The sequence below is a fragment of the Hemibagrus wyckioides genome, linkage group LG04 (assembly GCF_019097595.1).
Source record: "Hemibagrus wyckioides isolate EC202008001 linkage group LG04, SWU_Hwy_1.0, whole genome shotgun sequence".
Classification (NCBI taxonomy): domain Eukaryota; kingdom Metazoa; phylum Chordata; class Actinopteri; order Siluriformes; family Bagridae; genus Hemibagrus; species Hemibagrus wyckioides.
Window position 1 is genome coordinate 17,014,221 of NC_080713.1, and position 21,210 is coordinate 17,035,430.

At 36.6% G+C, this 21,210-nt stretch overlaps 1 protein-coding gene across 3 annotated transcripts in view; it reads left to right on the forward strand.

Moving 5' to 3' along the window:
- Window positions 1-14,212: 14,212 nt before the first annotated feature.
- Window positions 14,213-21,210, forward strand: part of cttnbp2 (cortactin binding protein 2) — a 41,617-nt gene continuing 34,619 nt past the window's right edge. Inside the window, exons 1-2 of one of the 3 annotated variants that reach the window (XM_058387475.1) lie at window positions 14,213-14,552; window positions 18,565-18,672. In XM_058387475.1, the coding sequence (XP_058243458.1) occupies window positions 14,472-14,552; window positions 18,565-18,672 (189 nt within the window). In that variant the 5' untranslated portion in view covers window positions 14,213-14,471. The remainder of the gene's footprint in view (window positions 14,553-18,564; window positions 18,673-21,210) is intronic. The other 2 variants (XM_058387473.1, XM_058387474.1) reach the window with 2 other exon arrangements.

The following is a 21,210-nucleotide window of genomic DNA, read 5'->3' on the forward strand; positions in this document are numbered from 1 at the left end:
TGGTAGAATCATCTTCTTTTGGTTTGGCTGTATTTTTTTCTGATTTGTCCCTGGTGACAGTGTTATGCCATGACCTAATGATGAAACTATGAATATATAACCACTGTGTCATTCATAAACCAATGCTTTTTTGTTAGCACTGGATGTATAATTACCCATTTTAGATTTCATCATTTTGAAAGTTCACACCATTTTCAAAATAATTTCATACTTACAACTGATAATACTTCATTATATATATACAGTGTTAATGCAACAACAACAGCAACATTAATAATAATAATAATAATAATAATAATAATTAATAATTGATGTTTGATGATTGTGGTAACTGAGGTATGGATCTCTTCTACTTGTGTGCTTTTATATACCATTTATGCAATACTTACACTCTATTTCACGAAATTTTATTTCTATATCAAAAGATTGGTTTTTTTTTTGCAGACTATTCTATTCCACATCACTTTTACGTTGTCTGATTCATGCTACTACAAAAATAAACACAAATTTTCCTGTGTGCTTTGTAGTTAGTGTTCTAAAAGTTTGATTAGAAATCTAAGCATGCATTTGTAATTTCCAAGATCTCTTAGGAAGAACATAAATACACTAGAGGATGGTCACATATTATACATATCGTCTTCTTTCATTGTCAATGGCAGCTTTTTTGCTACTGAAAGAGAATAATTGGGAATTAATGATCTCTTTTTCTACACATTTAGGAATGTTAGCTTTCACTTCTAATGAAGAAAATGGTGTCATCTTTGTCTTAACTATTTTATCCCAGCTGTGTTTCTCACAGACGTCTGCACTGCTATAAAAGGGAATGAATGTACAAGATAATACATCATGGTGGATCTAACATTTATGTCAAGTATTTGTGCACAACTGGGAACATTAGAGGAAAGGCTGCCTGCTGACTCTATTTGGCGCTGGTCCAGGGTACTTTGTTTCCACAAATAAACTCGCCTTTTAAAGTCCAAACCCCCTCACCACCACCATCCAACTCACTACTCACTGACATTTACCCATTATCTAAGGAGTGAGAGTGAACAAAGATATCAGGATACTTTAGATGTTTTTGGCAATATCCAACCTTACATATTTACACAGCTGGAAGTGGAATAATAAACATAGCAAAACATTCTGTGATCAGAATTACATCATGTTACATCATGGATAACTAAAACACTACAATATACCTACTGTTCAGTGTTTCCTTAATGGCCAAAGAGTAGGAAAAACCTTGGTAGCATGGAACAAACTCGATTCAGTTGGGTCTCAAGGCAGGAATGATGTAATGGAGGTAATTTTTCAACAGGAAAGCAATTATAAAGCAGTGTTCCAGTGTTTCCATAAATGTGCTTGCAATGGACATTGCCTAAAGATGAAGGCTACTATCTCTTCATTGGACTTATTGTATCTTCAGTAAACATTTTTTCCTGGTCAGGGTCATAGTGGATCTGGAGCCTATCACAGGAGTACTGGACGCAAGATGACAATACACATTGGACGGAATGCAAGTATATCATAAGGCACCACGCATAGTCATGTTCACACATAGGGGTATTTTATTTTAGTCAATACACCTACACACAGATTTTGGGAAGTTGGGAAAAACCTAAGAACTTGGAGGAAACCCACTTGGACAGTAACCTGAGTTGGACTTGGTAGGTCCAAAAAACCATCAAACTTGATCCTAAAACACTGTCTCAATGAACTGTCATTCTCTGCTTTCCTACCGGATGTTGGCCAGATTTTAAAAGCAAGGGTGAGCTGTTCTGGGTTGCAGCTGTTGACCTGCTTACATGAGTAAGAATCTGATCCATGCACAACATTATCTAGTAGGGAAAGTTTAGTAGCTTCAAGAGGCATTGAAACGCAGCCTGAAACCTGGACCTGTCTTATGCTTAGATACAATAACAAAACAACATAGCAACAGAGGGCCTCACAGGAATGTGGAGGTCCCTCTACAAATATGCTCTTTCAGTAGCTTTCTGAGCAATAACGTTAAAGATATAAATGCCACTATGTGTTTGAAGATTTCTAAAGAAAGTTCTAAACTGTTTCCTTTAATAGGCATTTACTTCAGCACAAGATTATTGCTGTGTACTGGGATGTAACGCAACCGTTCAACAGAGAATACACAAAGGTCATTCTTGATTTAACACGAGCAGTAGCACTCTTATTTCAGGTTTGATGCCAAGAATGGATGTAGAACATGTGGCCAGATGAAACTAGACCCATACTTTGTGATATGAATAATAATCAGTCCGATATGACAAACAGTCATACAGTCTTGAGATTGTATACTTTTTCTAGTATGCCTTTTTAAACAAGTCTGCTCTTAACCGTCCGTCTAAAGTCTCTGAAACGTAACCCCCCTTGGCATTAAGCAAAATGGCATAGCAACAATGTCACTCTGTGTGACATTTTACGGCATCACCAGGCCAGGATTAGAGTACGGTCTGCCTTGGAGACTCAGGCCAAAATAGCTGTTGCCACAATCACACAGACACAATATAGTTAATCATCACTGTCATGGATATATCTTACTACATATTTCTCCCTCTGGAACAGTAAATAAGTAACGTGAGCACTTGCACAGAGCTTCTTCAGTGACATGACTATAGTGAATGCAGAAAAACACAAGCTCAAGAGGTATAATACATATACACTGTATTGCATAAGTATCCCATCACTGTTGACTAATACCCTCCTCACCCCAGTGACTAACTTCTGGTGGAGGGCCTCCTCTAGGTAGAGTCACAGTTGTTTAATAACGGATTACGTGATGCTCAGCCAGATATTTAAAGAATTGGCTATTTTTTGTTTTTAGAATCAAACATTGACTGATACTTTTCCAGAACTTTTACTTGGTTTGATATTTTCTTGGTCTTCACGATGTAGTTTGTTTAGATATGTTCTCCAAGAACTTATATGTATATTGTTGTTATTTTATTTTATGTGACCTTTTTTCTTCCACTTTTAAAGATAAGTCCATTTTATTGCAAGCTTGTTACAATACAAAATGTGGAAACGCTAAATGGGGTGAATATTTATGCAAGCCACTGTTCATATGTAGGCCATCATTTTCTCATGTAAGGGCATATGTTCAATATTAAACTACAACTATCTTTCTATATTCCAGGAAAGGAGAAGAGTAAAGATAATTATTTAGAGTGCATCACGAGAGAATATCAGCTGTAATGACATCCATTCTCTGATATGAATCTATGCATAAACAAACAGACTATTACCAGTAATGGTCTTTGAGACTCATCTGTGATTTCTGTTTTATTTCACTGGAAATGAGCATAGATTTTTGGATAGCTTGCTTTAATTGATCTTCAGTCTGTCATAGCCTTTACCTTAGACTTTGGGATGAAATAGGGATAAAATAGTTACTTAATTTTAAACTTTCTAATTTGCTCTATGTTTTTATGCTTCTGTAAAGCTACTTGAGACAATGTCCATTATTAAAAGTGCTATACAAATAAACTGAATTGAATTAATGTATTCCTACAAAAAATAGTGTCTTCAACCCAGTGCAATACTTCAAATGTCTTTCAGAATTCGATTCTAGTAAAATGTTATATCATATGATATAATACTACATTAAAATAACAGCCTATTATAGTAAAATAATGTAATCAGAATACTGTATGGTTTTGTAAAAAGACAGTGCTGTTTGTAATTACTCTAAAAACATAACAGTAACATGCAATACATGTTAATTATATTATCTACCTGACATCTAGAAGCTTTCAGCACATCTAGTGCTTCCTGATTTTGTTTGACATAGCAAAGTTGTTTTATTTATTTAATGATTTTACATTTTTGCAGTACAGTCATCTGCCCTGTAAAAGGTAATGTGGTCTAGGGGGCCATCAGCATGCCTTAAAAGTAGCGTCAACTAAGTAAACACTGTCATTGCTCTCATTTACTAACACACCATCAACTCCAACTTATTCCTGCTAGAGCTTACTGGCACCCTGAGCTAATAAATCTTTTTTTTTATTTTTATCGTGACCTCCAGGAGAGGTCAATCTCAAAAGAACAGTTAATGTAGAACCAAGTCCTGAATATGTCCATCTTTGTACATTTTCTCAGTTCACCAGAAATGCATGAATCTAATAATATGAATAATATGAAGATACTTATTTTGAGGACCAGACTAAAGACCCATGAGTCAGGAGTCTTTTTCCCATGATAAGCAGTTTAGTCTCACAGATATCTTGGTGTTAAGGGAGGCAGGGTGATGATGAGGTTCTAAAATGGCAGCAGAGTCCAGGAACATGCTGCTCCAGCTCTCTGAGTCATAGCTCTGACTCTTCAGCCCTCAGTGAGAGAAATCATTATCAGTTCATAATGCATTACTAACACACTGGATGTAGATACAGTGTCAACACATTAGCATTTGTGTTCATCTTGTTTTTTCAGTATTATGTCTCCTCCATTCTATTTTGTATTAATGATGTGTAATCTACAGCATGTTGACTGACTGACTGAAGAAGCTGGAAGGCTCAGCCCCCAGGGGCTGCATACCTGAACCACAGACAGCTGAGAAATATTCCTTTGAATAGAATCATTATTAATATTATTTTATTTAGCATTTAATAATAATAATAATAATTAGCCTTTATTTGTCACATATACATTACAGCACAGTGAAATTCTTTTCTTCGCATATCCCATTTATATATTTTTACAAAAAATATAAAAAAAATTTGCTTTGTGACAATGTCTATTGTTAAAAAAGCTATACAAACAATTTAACTGAATTAATTACATTTTTCAGCAGCTGTTGCATCTGTGCGGTTGGAGGTCCATTGTGATGCAAAGTCCTTTGTTATACCACAGCATCTGGAAAAAAAGCTAAAATAGACATTCTGCTGTTTGAAAAGTAATCTATCACTGCTAATATAGAAGTTTGGACTTGAATGGCATTGGGGGGGTATAAGCCTCAGATCAGAGCACTCTGAAGATTGCAGGGGATTTACAGTACTTGTTTACTTGTTTGGAGGGCACTTAGTAGTCTGATCCTGGAGACTTGTGAGGGGGAATGGTACAATAGGGAAATCAGTATGACCGAAATTCTCTGAAGTGTGTAAACACTACATCACACTCATTTGCTTAATGACATATCATGTGTGTTTATGTGAGGAACTACCAACCATTAAAAACCTGTAAAAATTATTATATATGTACATTCAGTATAAACTGCATAAAAACAATAAGAAACCTGTCCCCCAAGGAGAGAAATCCCTGCTATACAGAGCTATATTTGTGTTGTATTAATATTTACTGTACCCTCCTACTAGTGCCTGGTATTCTTCTGAAGCTGGCATAGAAGTACATAGCTCTCTGACCTCTTAACTGGATATTGTGTGGAAGGAAAATAAACACATCCTGCAGCGAAAACCTCCTCTACATGGGGCTTTTGTCTTTATTAGGGTTTGAATTGCTGCTCTCAGTTCAGGCCTGAGGCCTGAACAAAGCACAACTTTATTCCTTGCAAAGATTTTTGTCATTCCCAGAGTTGATGCATGTGAGAGTATTCTGGATGATAAATTGAAATTTGTATTTAAAAATGACGTCATTTGTTGGGCCACAGGCAGTTGTCTCATGTGCAGCAAAGACCATGATGAGAGAGGAGCTCATGTAGATAATATTATGGGATTTCCTATTTCCATTTGAGAACCATTGCAAAGCAAAGAACATTGTTACAGGATGCAGAAAAAACAGTTCAGACCTTTATTACTTCTAGCTTGCTCTGCTGTTTGGATGTTCCAGTAGAAAAACAAGCCCACAATGCAAGTGTCCTTACTAGAAGCAGAAGGTGTGACCATATTGCACCTATTTAACTCTCACTACATTTGCTCTTGATAAAATTTTGCATTGACTAAAATTCTTCTGGAAAATTATAAATCACTGGTTTCACCTCCCAATACCTGTAGCAAAATTTTGATCTGCCATGCTTTGATCAAAAGATGCAGGCTCTTTATCAGCAGGGCCAGGACCAGAGCTAGGGGCAATTTTTTCTAAAAACATCCCACCTACTGTGGAATATCCTTCCAGCTAGTGTTCAGGACACAGTTGTAATATGTTTTTGGTGAAAAACACACTTGTATAGTCAGTCATCTTTTTTTAGATAAGTAGCACTTCTTCTAGGTAAATGTGCAGATCTGTGTATTCATGGATGTTAAGCATCGAATTGAATTGAATTGAATTGAATTGAATTGAATTGAATTGAATTGAATTGAATTGAATTGAATTGAATTGAATTGAATTGAGGATTTTGGTAAATTGTGATATTTTGCTGCTCTCCCACCCAGCATGATCATAAAATAATGGAAGTAATGGTGATGCTGATGTCTCAGGTTGCCCTCATGCCTGTTACTTTCAGTCCCTTGATGTTATTCTGTAATTCTGTATCCCTGCTTACACACTGATCACAAACCCTGTTTGCTGTCGTTCATATCAGCTGTTCATAACTGACAAGTAAGAAGTCTAGATATAGATATAGTAGAAACTGGGAATACTAAAAAAGAATCATGTAGTGCCTCCATATGGACAATGATCTGTATTTGTTGCATAACAAGATTTTTGAATAATTTCAGGGGAGCAATTGCCTTTAATTATAAAATGTCATGTGCATGCTGTTTTTGGTCATAAGAGTCTTTCTCTTTCTTTCTTTCTTTCTTTCTTTCTTTCTTTTAATACTAATTTGTAGACTTTGTTACATTTGTGAAAATGTTATTATTTTCATTATTTTCACTATATTGTGTGTGTGTGTGTGTGTGTGTGTGTGTGTGTTTGTGTGTGTGTAATTTCCAGGGTGTGTCTCCATCAGTGTGAGATGAAAGCAGTTCTGGTTGGATGTCATCCAGCCCAAGGTTCAGGCTCTAATGCACTGGGAATTTTATCTTCATTAACAAAGGTTGGCCTGCTTACACTCCATCACTGATAGTTAATTCCTTTAAAAAAGGAAGACTATTTAAATATTATTATTACAATGTTAAACTGGTATTGTACTAAGTTCTATCAAGGATAGAATATCACAGATCATACAATTTTGACTCACTTGACTCACAAATCTGTACAACAACAAGAGCGCAAGGATGACTGCTAAATAATTTCCTGCTTTCACTAGCCCTCTGCGTATTGATGTGTGTATAGGGATACACACACATGGTGTAGTGGATTCATTGGACAAAAACTAATCTGATGTTCCTGAGCTTTTATCCATGATCCTGACAATATTTAATAATATAGCTGCTAACCTTATCAATAACATGGTGTATAAATTCTAGCATAGGTTATACAGCTGATATACAGCAGTAAACAAACTGTGTATGCTGAACTGTCTACATATTGTGTATATTTTATCCTGTACACATCGTATACAGGATAAAATGTATCGCAATTGCAATAAATTCTATACGAGTGCTTCTTACCCTCATGCTTTCTGCACATTCTGTATTTTGATCTTACCACAAAACCAAAGAATGATCTCTTTGCTAATAACTTGATTATTTATGTAACTTTTATCTTATTATGTTCTTAATATATGTGCAACAAAGTCAAATTCATTGTAAGTGTCTCTTAAGTGAGGCTATTTATATATTCACTGTGCTATACAAACAATGAGTCTAATCTATTCATTGCTGCAATCATAAAGAATGTGAATTACACAGGGCTGATTAGTACTGTTAGTATGCTCTTATGTTTTTTAAATAGAAACTCAGTTAACAAGCACTAGTGTGTTGGAAGCCCATAGCAGCCACTTCATCAGAAATTCCAGGCACTCTGCCCTGTTTTAGAGGTGGCCAGGGAGCTGGACATGGCCACTAGTTTTTAAAACCACCACTGCCTTCCTGCCTGAAAAGAAAGACCATAATACAATGTGCTATGATGTGCCAACAAAACCTGCCACACTGCCAAGGCATCCCAGGAGAAAGGAAAGATGAAATATGTGGACAGATATCTAATACTGTACACAGCAAAATGTAATTATGAAATTTGCCATGAGCGACAAAATTGTATTTAAAACCTTTTGCATAGTAATTGTTACCAGACCAAATGTGATGTAGACTTGCATAAAGGCCTCAAACCGGGGTAATGCTGCATAGCAACCAAGCAAACACAGAAAAATAGACAGTAATAAAAAGGAAAAAAATTACAGCTTCATCCTAGAAAAATAAGCAGATACACATGGTGTTGAATGACGAGATGATCTTTATCTGTATAACTCTTTTGAAAGAACAATGCTTTCTCTTGTAGTGCAAGTTGAGGTGCTGCACTACTCCATCATGTAAGACTCTGTAGATGACATCATTGTTTGGGGAAGAAAAGAAAGCATTCATTTCAGCTCTCTATCAACTGTAAATCATGGCTGGGAGGCAACAGAGAGCTGCTGTTGGATACTGTAATACAGAAACTCATCAGATGCATATATTTTTCACATCAGCTTTATGGAGCCCCTCAGCTACTCACCCCTCACCCACTGTGAGGCTGTTGGAGGATTTTGCTGAGACGTTGCATTTAAAAATGAGTGTTGCTGTAATTCCAAATATAGACCTTCTACAACAGAAAGGCTAGACTCTAGACTCTATGTCTTTTAGTGTCATAAAAGTAGCAAACACATGAACAGTTCAGGCCAGTGTGATTATTTGTAAAGTAAACTACCAAAGGCGAGGTCAACTAATAGGTCATCATAATAAGTACTTTTCATTACTGTTGAGATGACTTATTATGAATTGAATTCACTTCTATTTTCCATAGTTTTTAATCTGATTAGAAAATAGTTCTTCTCAGTACATAGTACAGTTTGAGTATGTGTGTGTGTGTGTGTGTGTGTGTGCCACACCCACACTTCCGAGAATAATAATAACAAAGGCACAGAACACCCTGACACCCATTGCTTATATAACCTTCACGACTTCACAGACATTCTGAAACTATGGTGAGATGTGATGTGATGTACTTTTATTTACGCTTCAGAACATCCTGCATCCTGTAAATAATACAAACTTATTGCAAATAAGTTTTTTTTTCTGATAGAGCAGCACCCCCTAGTGGCTAGTACGTTTTACCAGTAAAGAAAAAGAAAAATGGGTGTTGGAGAGATCGAAATGTAAATGAACAACATTTCCATGGTTACTAAAAGATCCCACCTTAGAGTGACATGCCATGCCATCAAAGACGCAATGAAGAGTTACGAATTTAAACCTTATTGTAGAATAATACACACAGAGGTTTTGCTTGAATAACCAACATGACATTTTAGCTCTGAATCCATGCCAGGAACCATCTAGACCTGGTACTGGATACTGTAGCTGTCATAGGAAATAAATAGAGCAGAACACGTGGTACTCTGAGGAGTTTGCTCATGCTGACAAGAGCACAAAAACACAGAACACAAAACGTCTATACCAATATCAATATACATACATACATACATATATATATATATATATATATATATAAATATAGAGAGAGAGAGAGAGAGAGAGAGAGAGATGGAAAAAAAAATGTAACTCTCTTTGAAATGGGTCAATATTTGCCTGCATCAAGCAAAGAAAACAACCAAGGGGACTGCTGAAATTACTAAAATTGGATTAAAAACATCCAACGCATTATTAAAACCTGGAAGGTGGTGAACCATCATCTTTGAAGAAAAAATGTGGTCAAAAAATTAGAAAAAGGTCATGTGGTCTGATAAGTTCTGATTACGCCCACCAGGGTAAGAAGAAAGGCAGATGAAATGATGTTCAGAAAAGTCATTTTGTCAGTTTTTGGGTTTTGTGTATACAATAAATTCCTGAAATATGTTGTCACAATCAGGCTTCATCCTGTCTGTGATGGTAATAGCTCCATGCATGCAAAAGTGATTTCATTTGCTTTTACTGCATCCAGTATTAGATTCCATTACACAGTATGGAGTTAGAACCATGCAGAAGGTTCTAAATATCACGCTATAGCTCCTGATGGGGTGTTTGTGCATGTGTGTGTGTGTGTGTGTGTTACTGTTAGGTAACATTATAAATGCACTGATAAAAATCCCTACAACATACCTTCTTAAACCTGACTAGCACCCCCAAGTGACTGGTCTATGGAATATAAACATCTTCACAAAACAGACAGGTCTTTAGCTGTAGCTAAATGTAGTCTAGAGCCCGATTTAAAACAAGTGTAAATTTTACACATCAGTTGTTATAAAAATGCATAGATGATCTACCCATTCTAGATACTGAGACAGTGTAGGTTTGCTCCCTTCGGCTCCCTTCACAGTCATGTCATGTTATATCAGCATGTCTCTTGTTTGCTGGTAATGTTTAGAAAGACATTAGACACTTTGTTTTATTGTTGTTGTATTGTTTTTCTTGTGTGAGAGCACCACACCTTTTCACCATGCCATTTAATTCTGTTTTTAGGTCAAATTTTTATTATAGGTTTATGTTATATGGACATTTGTCAAAATATTACAAAAGTGAAACACTGAAGTGAGTAAAATAATGATTCTATAATCATAGAAATTAAATTGCATTTTATTGTTAAAGAAACAAATATTATTCAAAAGGGGTTAATTATGTTTATGCTGCATATTTTGAACTTGAATCAATACAATTTTAATGTTACTATATTCACAAGAACAAGCAATTTTTTCCCATTTACTCAGATATATGCAACCTGCAGAAGAAGAATATTTATACAAACAATATTAAGATTATTAACTGTGATTCACCCAGTAGAGGACGATGTGGCAGTCAGTGACAACACTGCAACATAACAGTTAAAATACAGTGCAGATGGTATGCTGTAAACTTGTCTGCACAGAGATAAAGTGGCAGTGTGATTTATGTAAAATGGAATTGAGTATGATATGGCAGTGCAGCTTTATTGGTATTGACACAACACATTGACAGTATCTGAAAAAAAAATACAAAGAGAATCAGAAGGAGCAGAATTGAGAATATTTTTCAATGCTTAATACATGACACTACATCACTGCAAAATGGACCTATTAGGACCTATATTAGGCTGCTCAATTTTTCTTCCTTAGCATCATAATGAAAAATGTTACAGTCTGAACCATTTATCATGACTGAAGCCATGTACTCCTAATCTCTTGGACAAAGGGATGGAGCAGCAGAGGAAATATACATGAACGTGGGATGACCATAGCTGATGCCAGCAGGGAGTCACTGAGAGTCTGTGTGTCCCAACAGTGGCTCAGTCTCTCTGTGCCAAACCCCCGAGAGGAACAGGAAACACACTTACAGAAGTTTGGCAGGCCTCATCCATCATTTAAAGCTAGTCATTGTCTTTAGAGGCTGTGTAAGCCAGTTTATTGCTTTCTATTTCAGTCCTCTTTTTGATTATGCAAATGCTTTTCATTGTTGAAAAATTAGATTAAATATTTTTAAGCATGTGAACTGTGAATATGGTCACAGGGTACACTGACCTCACTATACTGAGCTCACTAGCTGTGTGTTAAAGCCTAGAGCACATAGACTCAGTAGATTCAGGGAGCAGTGTTAGGTGGATGTGCTGGTCCTTATATAGCTGCTGAATTTTGCCTTGTCATTCTCTTAAAATGCTACCAATTACTTTATCTCTGGAAATTGATTATACTGAAGAAAGAGACTCATTTACAGACTCGGGTAGATCTGCTTTCTACTGCACCATTTATTCACACTTCTACTGCTATGTAAATGAGTGTAATTATCACAGAATTATGGAATACAAAGAAGCAAATGCTTCTGTGCAGGATGTTGTCTTTTGACAGAATGAATTGTTGCTGGTCAAGGATGAATTAACATGACAGTGTGTTAGCTTGTGTAAAATTATGTTAAGGTCAGTAACCTGCTTGTCATCTTTCCCAACTCTGACCTATATGTATAGCCATCAATAGGCCTTTACCTTGCATGCTTCTGTGAAGGATGTTGTCTTCTGAGTTAGTGTTTATACACGCATTTCATCAACTCTCAGAAAAATCTTTTAGATTAGGAATGTGATAATAATTCTCTTACCAAAGCAGTCTGTACATTATTTGTCAAAACTCGTGTGCATTTTTGGGTCAAATTTATTAAATATATTTTGGGGTTCAATTTTTTATTGCCAAATACAAAACAGAGACTTTCTCAACACTAATTCACTATACAGTTCAGTTTAGAGACTTTAAAATGAGAAACTGTCATGGTTTGTTATGCCAGGTATTAGAGGATTATAACATGTTAGCTAGCTCTCTAACTGAGTTGGAGACATGGTTGTTATATTTGACCACTGGTTAGAAAAAAGCTAAGAATATAAAAATGGAAATCAGGATTCTGACCAGACATCTGGCCAGCAATATGCTACATAGTATAGTATAGTATAGTATAGTATAGTATAGTATAACTGTAGTAAAATTTACTAACTGAACATTCTAATCATCCAATTTTTGTGTACAACGCTTTTAAACCAGTCAATACATATAGTTTTAAAGGCAATTTTGGCTCAGAGACAGAACAAAAATTGACTAGGCATCCATTGGAATTTTTTTTTTATATTTCCCATATAGCCCTCTGAGTATTATATATCACTAGTTGAGATCAATTTCTTCTCCCTGCATACTTAATTTGGTTTATAATTATTTATAATTGTGGCTTTTGCTATCTATATATATTATATAACCAACCCCCAAGTGATGTGTTTCCTGAACATTGCCCTGGACATGTTTTGCTATCTCTGTGGTCTTCAAGATGCTGTCTATCAAGGTATTAGGAATGTATACAAATGTAAATGCATTATTTGGAATGAATGGACAGAACAGAGCTTTTTTTCTGAAAGCTTGCCATAAAGGTTCATATAGAGCAACTGGTGATGTCAAAGCCACCATGTACTGGCATTTCTATATTTGGGTTTTTCTCTAGTGTTTCTGGATGCATAATGGCAAGGTTCATATTTAAAAAAAACAAACAAAAAAAACTTTGGCATTACATTATAGACATATTAGGTGTGTTACAGTAACAGTAACAAGCTCTGAGATCTTCCAGAGTCTAGTGAATCTTATATGTTTTTTATTTGCAAATAATAATTTTGCAAACTATACTCAGCAGAAATTACTACTGAGAGGTTAACTATCAGTGCGGTCCCAAACCCAGATAAAATGGAATAGTTTCATTAAAAAGGATATCTGGTGTAAAACCTGTGGCAAAATCAAATATGCAGATTGGATAATTCGCTGTGGTGACCACAAACAGGGAGCATCCGAAAGGCAACGATAGCAACAACTCAGCAGAGACTTTAATAGGAACATCTGTACACATGTGGCAGCAGGTCAGTACATAACATCAAGCAGATACAAGTCAATTCATCAATTTCATCAAACATGTGATCTCAGAAATTGCTAATCTCCAGGGAGTTTCCAGGGAGGTCAACTTGAGGAGAACACTAGTCTGAGCTGACAGGAAGAATAACTTGAATTACAGCTGTGTTGAGCAGAAAAGCATCTCAGAACACATGATAAACCTTGAGGCAGATGAGCTACAATAGCAGATGACCATTCCTGTCAGCTGAGGCTACAGTGGAAAAAATGTCAGAGGATGTTGCTCCAATAATCAGCTGGCTGGTTGTGAGCATGTAGGATATTTTTTTGTTCTTGTTGGAGATCAGTTTCTGAAATACTCAAACCAGTTATTTCATGCCAGCAACCAAAGTCACAGTGATCACATATTTCCCATTTTGATGTGAACATTATATGAAGCATTTGGAAGACACCCTTACCCCAAGCGACTTACAGTTGACCTCATTTTATACAACTGAGCCAGTGAGGGTTAAGGGTTGGTAGATCTGAGATTTGAGCTCACGCCCTTCTGATCAGTGGTCTAACACCTTAACCACTAAGTGACCACATCCCCTGTTTGCAATGAATGAGCAGGTGTACAGGTATTCCCTTTAAACCAATAACTGAATGCAGTGGCAAGGCCAGCTATGTGGACATGCTTGATGTTAAACCCTAGATAGTGTCTCTGTGGTGTACCACAGGTCTGACTATGTGCTTTCTAATATAAAAGCGATCAGAATAAGCCTACAGTAAGGCTCCGTGACAAAAATGTGAGACGTTTTAAGCAATCGCTTCAAAAGGGCCCGCGCAGGATGGCGCGCGCTCACGTCACTCCATAAACCGCCCCCCTCACCCCCACCTTACGGTGTGTAGCTCTGTCAGGTTCAGCGCGCGCACACACACACACGCACACACACACTAGCAGCTGGAATACGGCTCGCTTCACGCCTACGCCGAAAACCCCGACCTGTTCCTGAACCTGTCTGGCTTGTGTTGTCCACCCGTTCGCTTTCATGTAAATAAGAATCTTTATTTTTTTTCCTCCGTAAGCGATTCGCCTTTGGTTAAATCAGTACCGGATGCGTGTGTTGACGGTGTGTGTGGCGCGCTCACTCCAACGGACCGCTACAGAGAGAAGAACATGGCGTCGGAAGGAGCGAAAGGGGAGCAGCCGCCTCCGCTGCAAACACTGCTAACCGCTGGCCATGGAAGCGTCGAGACGGTGAGATAACACACGAGCACCTGGGGGTTTTCTATTCAACCTCTTCGATAATAAGCATGCAATTGCAAGGAAGGGGTTTAGTTCTGATATTTATTTGGATATTTATCCCCGCGTTAGTGCTCAGCTCCTACAGAATCCTACTGGAGGTCTGGATCGCTTTTAAAATATCCAAATAAACACTAAAGGTCCTCGGACGATGCTGATATTTGACACAGTTTTGTGGTTTATAACGCAACATTCTTGTTGTTTTTATCATTTAGAAAAGCTTACTAAGAGCTAGTGTAATGTTATCCTCAGTAGGCAGCGGCGCAGTGATTTATTTATTTATTTATTTATTTATTTATTTATTACAATCATAATGAAGCTTGAAGGGCTTTTCCCCCCTAATCGCCTAATCTTAAATAGATTAGCAAGAATTGGATAATTTTTATTTTATTTTATTTTAATTCTTATGTAAACATCTCAGAGTAGCATGTTCACGGTTTATGATTGTATTTAAAGTATCAGGATATTTTTTGACTTGAAATAATAAATAATGACAGAATGAACTGTTGCTGGTCAAGGATGAATTAACATGACAGTGTGTTAGTTCGTGTAAAATTATGTTAAGGTCAGTAACCTGCTTGTCATCTTTCCCAACTCTGACCTATATTTATAGCCATCAATAGGCCTTTACCTTGCAGAGAATACTCTGTTGGCTTGATATCTCAATCCGAATTGAGATTAATACAGCTTTTTGCTTCCAGACCTTAAGATCATTCACGTACAAGAATGTTGACATTCAGTGACAAAAACGATCAACCTTCATGCCACAGTCCTGCTGATCAGCTCGTATGAAAATGGGTCTTAGCCCCGAGAGAACAGCAGTGGAGCCTGTCTAAATACTGATTAGTTTTGCCTGCATATTATACACATTCAACCGTAATATTCATTAGGGCTTGTCAGTATCACCTTGTTATTTAATTTGACTTTAACATGGACACAGTTTTCACAAGATGCATTTGACAGAGACACAGTTGCAGCTTTTAAAGTGTGTTTAGCGATATACGTGTTTAGATCTATGGAAACAAATAGGTAAAAGAAATCAAGAAAGGCTTTGAGCAGGGCTGAGAAGAGAATAGACGAGGTGGGCGGGGAGGGGGGGGGGGTTAGGGCATGTTCACTGGAGATGTTTCTAAATTGGTCTGAATTTCAGTGACTCAGCTGACATAGTAGCATGTCATACAGCCAATCTGAACTGTTTTAACACCCCGAGGCTCGTTTACGTTTACCGTTGGACAGAACAGGTGCTCTGGCTATACCGTCGTCTCTTGGTTGAGCTGTGTCAGCCATAAATCTCTGTCTCATGGGCTCATCCCAGCTCCTGTCAAGGGCTTGCAAGGGTATGGCAGTTCTGCATGCGTGGATTTGAAGTCATTTATTCTCGGTGCCCACGCAAGAACTTCTTTTGTTTATTCTCAGTAGGATCTGATTCACAGAAAGAGTTTCTCTTGACAAGAACATGGCAGGTGGGTGTTCCATCTGGTTAGACTTCTGACAGAGTATAGTTTGCTGACACCTTAATTAAAGCTAAAGAAGGATATTTTAATGAACATTAAACTTAGTCATCAAATTATTTTGTTTTTAAGAAGATGGAAGATGAAAATTTAAGTAAGTCCACTTATCTGTTAGAGCCTATCATGCTCCAGTATGCAACAGCAGATCATTTAGCACCTGTTTACCAGGGGAAGGGGGGTGATATGTGTGTAGGTCTTAGGTCATTTTCAATTTTCATATTTATAGAAGCAGGATTTCCTAATGGCGTAAAACTGCGGCCATGGTTCTGTGCCACTTTTCTAGTACCTTCCTTTGTAGACTTGCCATGCAGGTCATTCTATTATGCAATATAGAGAAATGTGGTTGGTATTTAGGTGACTCAGGCAAGAACCTGATTGCTGCAGACATTTATTTATCTAAATGTAGTTCTTGGTCTTTAAAATGTGATCACGATGGGAAAAGAATATGAGTGTAATTTGAAGGTAAATGAGTTAGGCTGTATTTGTGCACATCCTCATTTTTTTCCAGCGTGGCTGGGAAACAGCCTCAACGATGAGCTTTTCAAAGCAAGATATTGAACGGATTAAAGAAAAAATTCATAGTATTCTTGTCTCATCCCCAGATTTTCTGGAACAGAGACTTTCAAGAGCAAGCTGCCTTCAGATTGCTGCCCATGGGTGTTTTTTTTTTTTTTTGGGTAGCACTATATTCATAAATGCTTCCTTGTACATGTAACACAGTAAAGGTGTGTTCTATGGTTGGTCATTTTTAATGTCACTCAAGTGACCTATTCCTGCTGCTAGACTTCAGTGATCTTAAACATAACCCAGTGCAGGCATGTTTACACAAGTGTTATACTTGTATAGTAAAGGACTATACACTGTTTATACTGATGTCAACACAGCTTTCATTTCATACAGCTTATGATATCGCTTTTCAAGTAACAAACCTTCAAGTCAAGCCCATTTGATTATTCCTACCCCCCCCCCCCCCCACACACACACACACTAGATTGCCAGTAAATCCTGTTCAAAGGCACCTACTCAGTCGTTTTCCTGGAACACAGTTATAGTCCCTGAGCACCAGGGTAGAAAACGCTATTTGCAGGCAGAAAGCTTATTGATTATATGTTTTATGTCATATGTAATGAAAGAGTCATGGACATTTTTTTAAAAGACTCTTTCCCTGCCTTTAAAAGGGCTCACAGAACATTCAGCAAATTAAGTATATTAAATATGTCTGCTGCTGTAAACTAGTAACTGCCATTTGGTTCCTGCAGCTATTGATTTTGTTTATGTAACATTTGGAAATTAACGGTCCAAGGTGTTAACCCTGGTGAATTAAAATATAGCATGCAAACTGACTTTTTCCAATGAGGAGTAAGAAATCTCTTCAACTGGAAAAATGACATTAACATATAAAATGAATAACCAGTACAGTGTAATAAACACAGTAATTAATATTTATTCAGTGGATTTAGGTAAGCAATACAGTATGAGGAAATGTAGCCTTATTCTCTTTCTTTTTTGTGATTGTAATGCATATAGAAAAACAATACAGGGGCCTTTAATATTTTTTGGTATTATGTGATGCACAGCAGTGCAAATGGATAAATAGGGGTTGGTGTTGAATGAATACATTACAAGTGCTGTGGTTTAGGTGTTCTGATGAAATAAAATCAGCAACTCTCCTTCACATTTAGACTTCTGTGTAAGTGCACACATTCTGTATTTTGAATGCCACAATCTACGGTAATGACACAGTTTATCCATAGATTTTGTCCCCTGGTGTCCCACTCTAAACAATATTAAAGGTCAGGAAAATACCTTCTTATTATCAGCCCTGCAACTCTGCTAAGAGGTGATCTTATATCCTTAGAAAATAGCAGTACATTGCCATTAAACAAAAAAAAATGTTTGTGGGTGGTGTAATGTGATGTCTTTTTTGTGTTTATAGACTCAACAAAACCATCAGAAACATGAATGTAACATTGTCATGCCAAGAAAGCACACTGAACTGAACTAAAAAAAAAGGACATTGCACTATAGCAGATGAATTATTCTGTCACTCAAGTACTGTGTGGCTAACAATTATGCTTCCATCCCTCAAAATCTGACGTAAGCAAATTCTAATTATCTTATTTAGAAACATCTATCTAAAGAGCGAACTTCTAAAGAGGGAGACTGTCTTTAAAAAGCACTGGCTTGTGTTTAAATTAATCACTATACAGCTTTAGGCAGCGTGCATCTGCCCTCTTCACCTTTAAGTAATGATTGTCTTATTTCTAATTCTACTCAGAGTTGTGGTTGTAATGCCTTTGTTGTTTTTCATTCCATAAAAGCCAGTAATTGTGAGCGGTGTCTGCTCTGACCACATAACACTAACACCTCACCATCAAGAATCTCAGCAGTTGTCCAAAACTAGCAGTGCTGATTTCTTGCCAATGTGCCCACATTTCTCTGTCTGTATGTTTCAGAAATGTGAGCTGAACATGGACAACCTGAGCAAGCCAGAGCTCCTGACCCTCCTGAGCATTATGGAGGGTGAGCTGGAGGCCAGAGACCTGGTGATTGAGGCTCTTAGGGTGAGTTACATTCTTCCTAATGCACATTTCACCTAGTATTCCAGTATACACACACTTGGTGACAACACTGATTTTTCAGGGGTCCAAGCACTGATGGTGCTGGATACGAAATGTCTGTCAACAAGGAGAACTCGGGCAAGTGAGAAGGGCCTGATCGACCTAATGGTGGTGCTGTAGTGCAGTGTGTTAAGTTTTTGTCCATAAATCATGAACTATGAGACCTAAAAACCAAATACTTTACCCACTGATTCATTGGATTCTTCTAAACAATAAGCCTCAAGAAGCATTTAGATTAGCCACTTAGATGTTTTGCTAATTTACATCATATGCAAAAACTGCTTTGTTAACCAGTCCTAGGATTTTTGACCTGTCTCTACACACTTGGTGCCAAACTCAGGAGAGTTTGAACTTCAATAAATATAAAACGTTGATATTTGTAAACAATGTGGCTGCCAGATGTCAATCAACTCTAATGAGGCAGAGCCTAATTTACTCTAACAGCTGTAACTCATAATTGCTTACATGGATTTGAATGAAAGTGCTTGAAAGCCACAACAGCACAAGATTCTGAGGTAATTAAGGTTGGGGTGTGGCCATACATAGTGGGTGGAGCTAAGGTCAGATAATTGTTTTGCCGGAATCATCTATGCAATGTAGCTGAATGTTGGTGTCTTGCATCTTTGTGATAATCTGTAAGTGGGTTTTTGATTATGACCTAATAAACATGGTTGCCATCAGCCAATCAGATTTCAGCATCCATTTGACTGGGTTACCATCAAGCGATCGTCACAAATCTTTAATGGTAGGTTTTTATATAGACCCACTACTATCTAATGAAATCTCACTGAAATTGTTTCACTATTCATTTTTGTATATACAAAACAAGTAATAAATAGCTTTTTGTAGCACTTTGCTTCAACTACTTAAACAAGATAATTTGTGAACTCAAATTTTTAAGGATTTTTAGCCCTTCTTCGCAATCGTGGTGTGATACTACTCAGCAGAATGTGATTCTCAGTATTGATTAGAATCATGTTGACCTTTGTAAACATTTTGGCTGGCATACATACCAATGCTAAGGAGGCTGAGCTAGTTTTCTCAAGCAGATGTAATTCATGATTGCTTGTTTGGGTTGAAACCAACTTGAAAGCTTTGTTTAGTTAAAGAATTTTAGGATGTCTGCAAGAGTTGGAATGTTATCGTTGAAAGAGGGTAGAGTTAGGTGCAAATAGTCATTTTAATCTGGAACATGTATGCCTTTAGATGGTCAGATTTCACCAGATGTTTCACACAGAAGGCTACCATCACTGATTTATGTTATGTTCGTATGTGATCTCTTTATTGTTCTAGGTATCTTGGCAAGAGGCCACTAGGGGTGCTATTAGTGAGATTGCATCTTTTGGCTATATTTTGTTGTTTTCAGCTTGTTTTAGTGCATCATATGAATTACAATCCCCTGCATTTGCTATATATTTGGTTTATATTTTAGCTTTGCTACTAGAATTTGATACAAATATAAATTATTGCAGAGCCTAATTGTGATCATACTAGTGACGATGGATACACTTTCCCACTGCGTAAAAAAAGGAGAAATGCATTCAGGTTTACATTGTATTAAATGTCTTCATTCAGTCAAGGTAGCTGTTAAAATGTGTGTGTATATATATATTATACATGTATATATATATATATATATATATATATATATATATATATATATATATATATATATATATATATATATGATCATTGAAACTTTACTCTTATGCTATATTTTTTTGTCAGAAAAGAATCAAAAGATTGTTATGATTTGGCAACCAAAACTGACAAAGAAGATAAGAGTATTGAAAATGAAGATCTAGCTACTAGCTGCTAAATTAGTTATTAAGAAATAAAACAGTTTAGTGAGACAGTTATATGACATACTCTATTTCAATTACATTTGAATGTGGTCAATAAATTAAAATACTTAAAATAAATTGAGCAGCATTTTTTTCACACACTGGCCCTGAATTATCATTCTATAAGCTGAACATGAACAAATTTATTCATTTAATTTCCAGAAATGTTCACTGGAAATGTTATTTTTGAAAAATTTAGTTTTTAGTTGGTTTATATCCAATGACAGCTCAAGCAAAAATGACAAAATTAGTTTTATGGGTGTCACTAAATGTAAAGTAGCTCTCAATGTGCTTGATACTGTATCTTTGTCTTAACCTGTAACTCAAATCTGTTTCAAATGATGAATAATTTTACTTAAACAACATGGCTGTCCTCGGCCAGTGAGCTTTCAATGGGAATCTGATGGTAAGAATTGAACTATTCTTTCTAACACTCTAATCATGCCTGTACATAAGACACCTCTTCTCCATTGGTGGCTATAAGACTGCTGCATACTAACAATCATATAGAGTTCTGGGTAAGAGACTGATTTTTAGTCTGCTTTGATGCAGTCTTTGCTAAAGGGTACAGCAAGGTGTTGAAGTATATACTAAAATATGAGGGGAAATGGGTTAATAATGCACAAAGTATATTGAA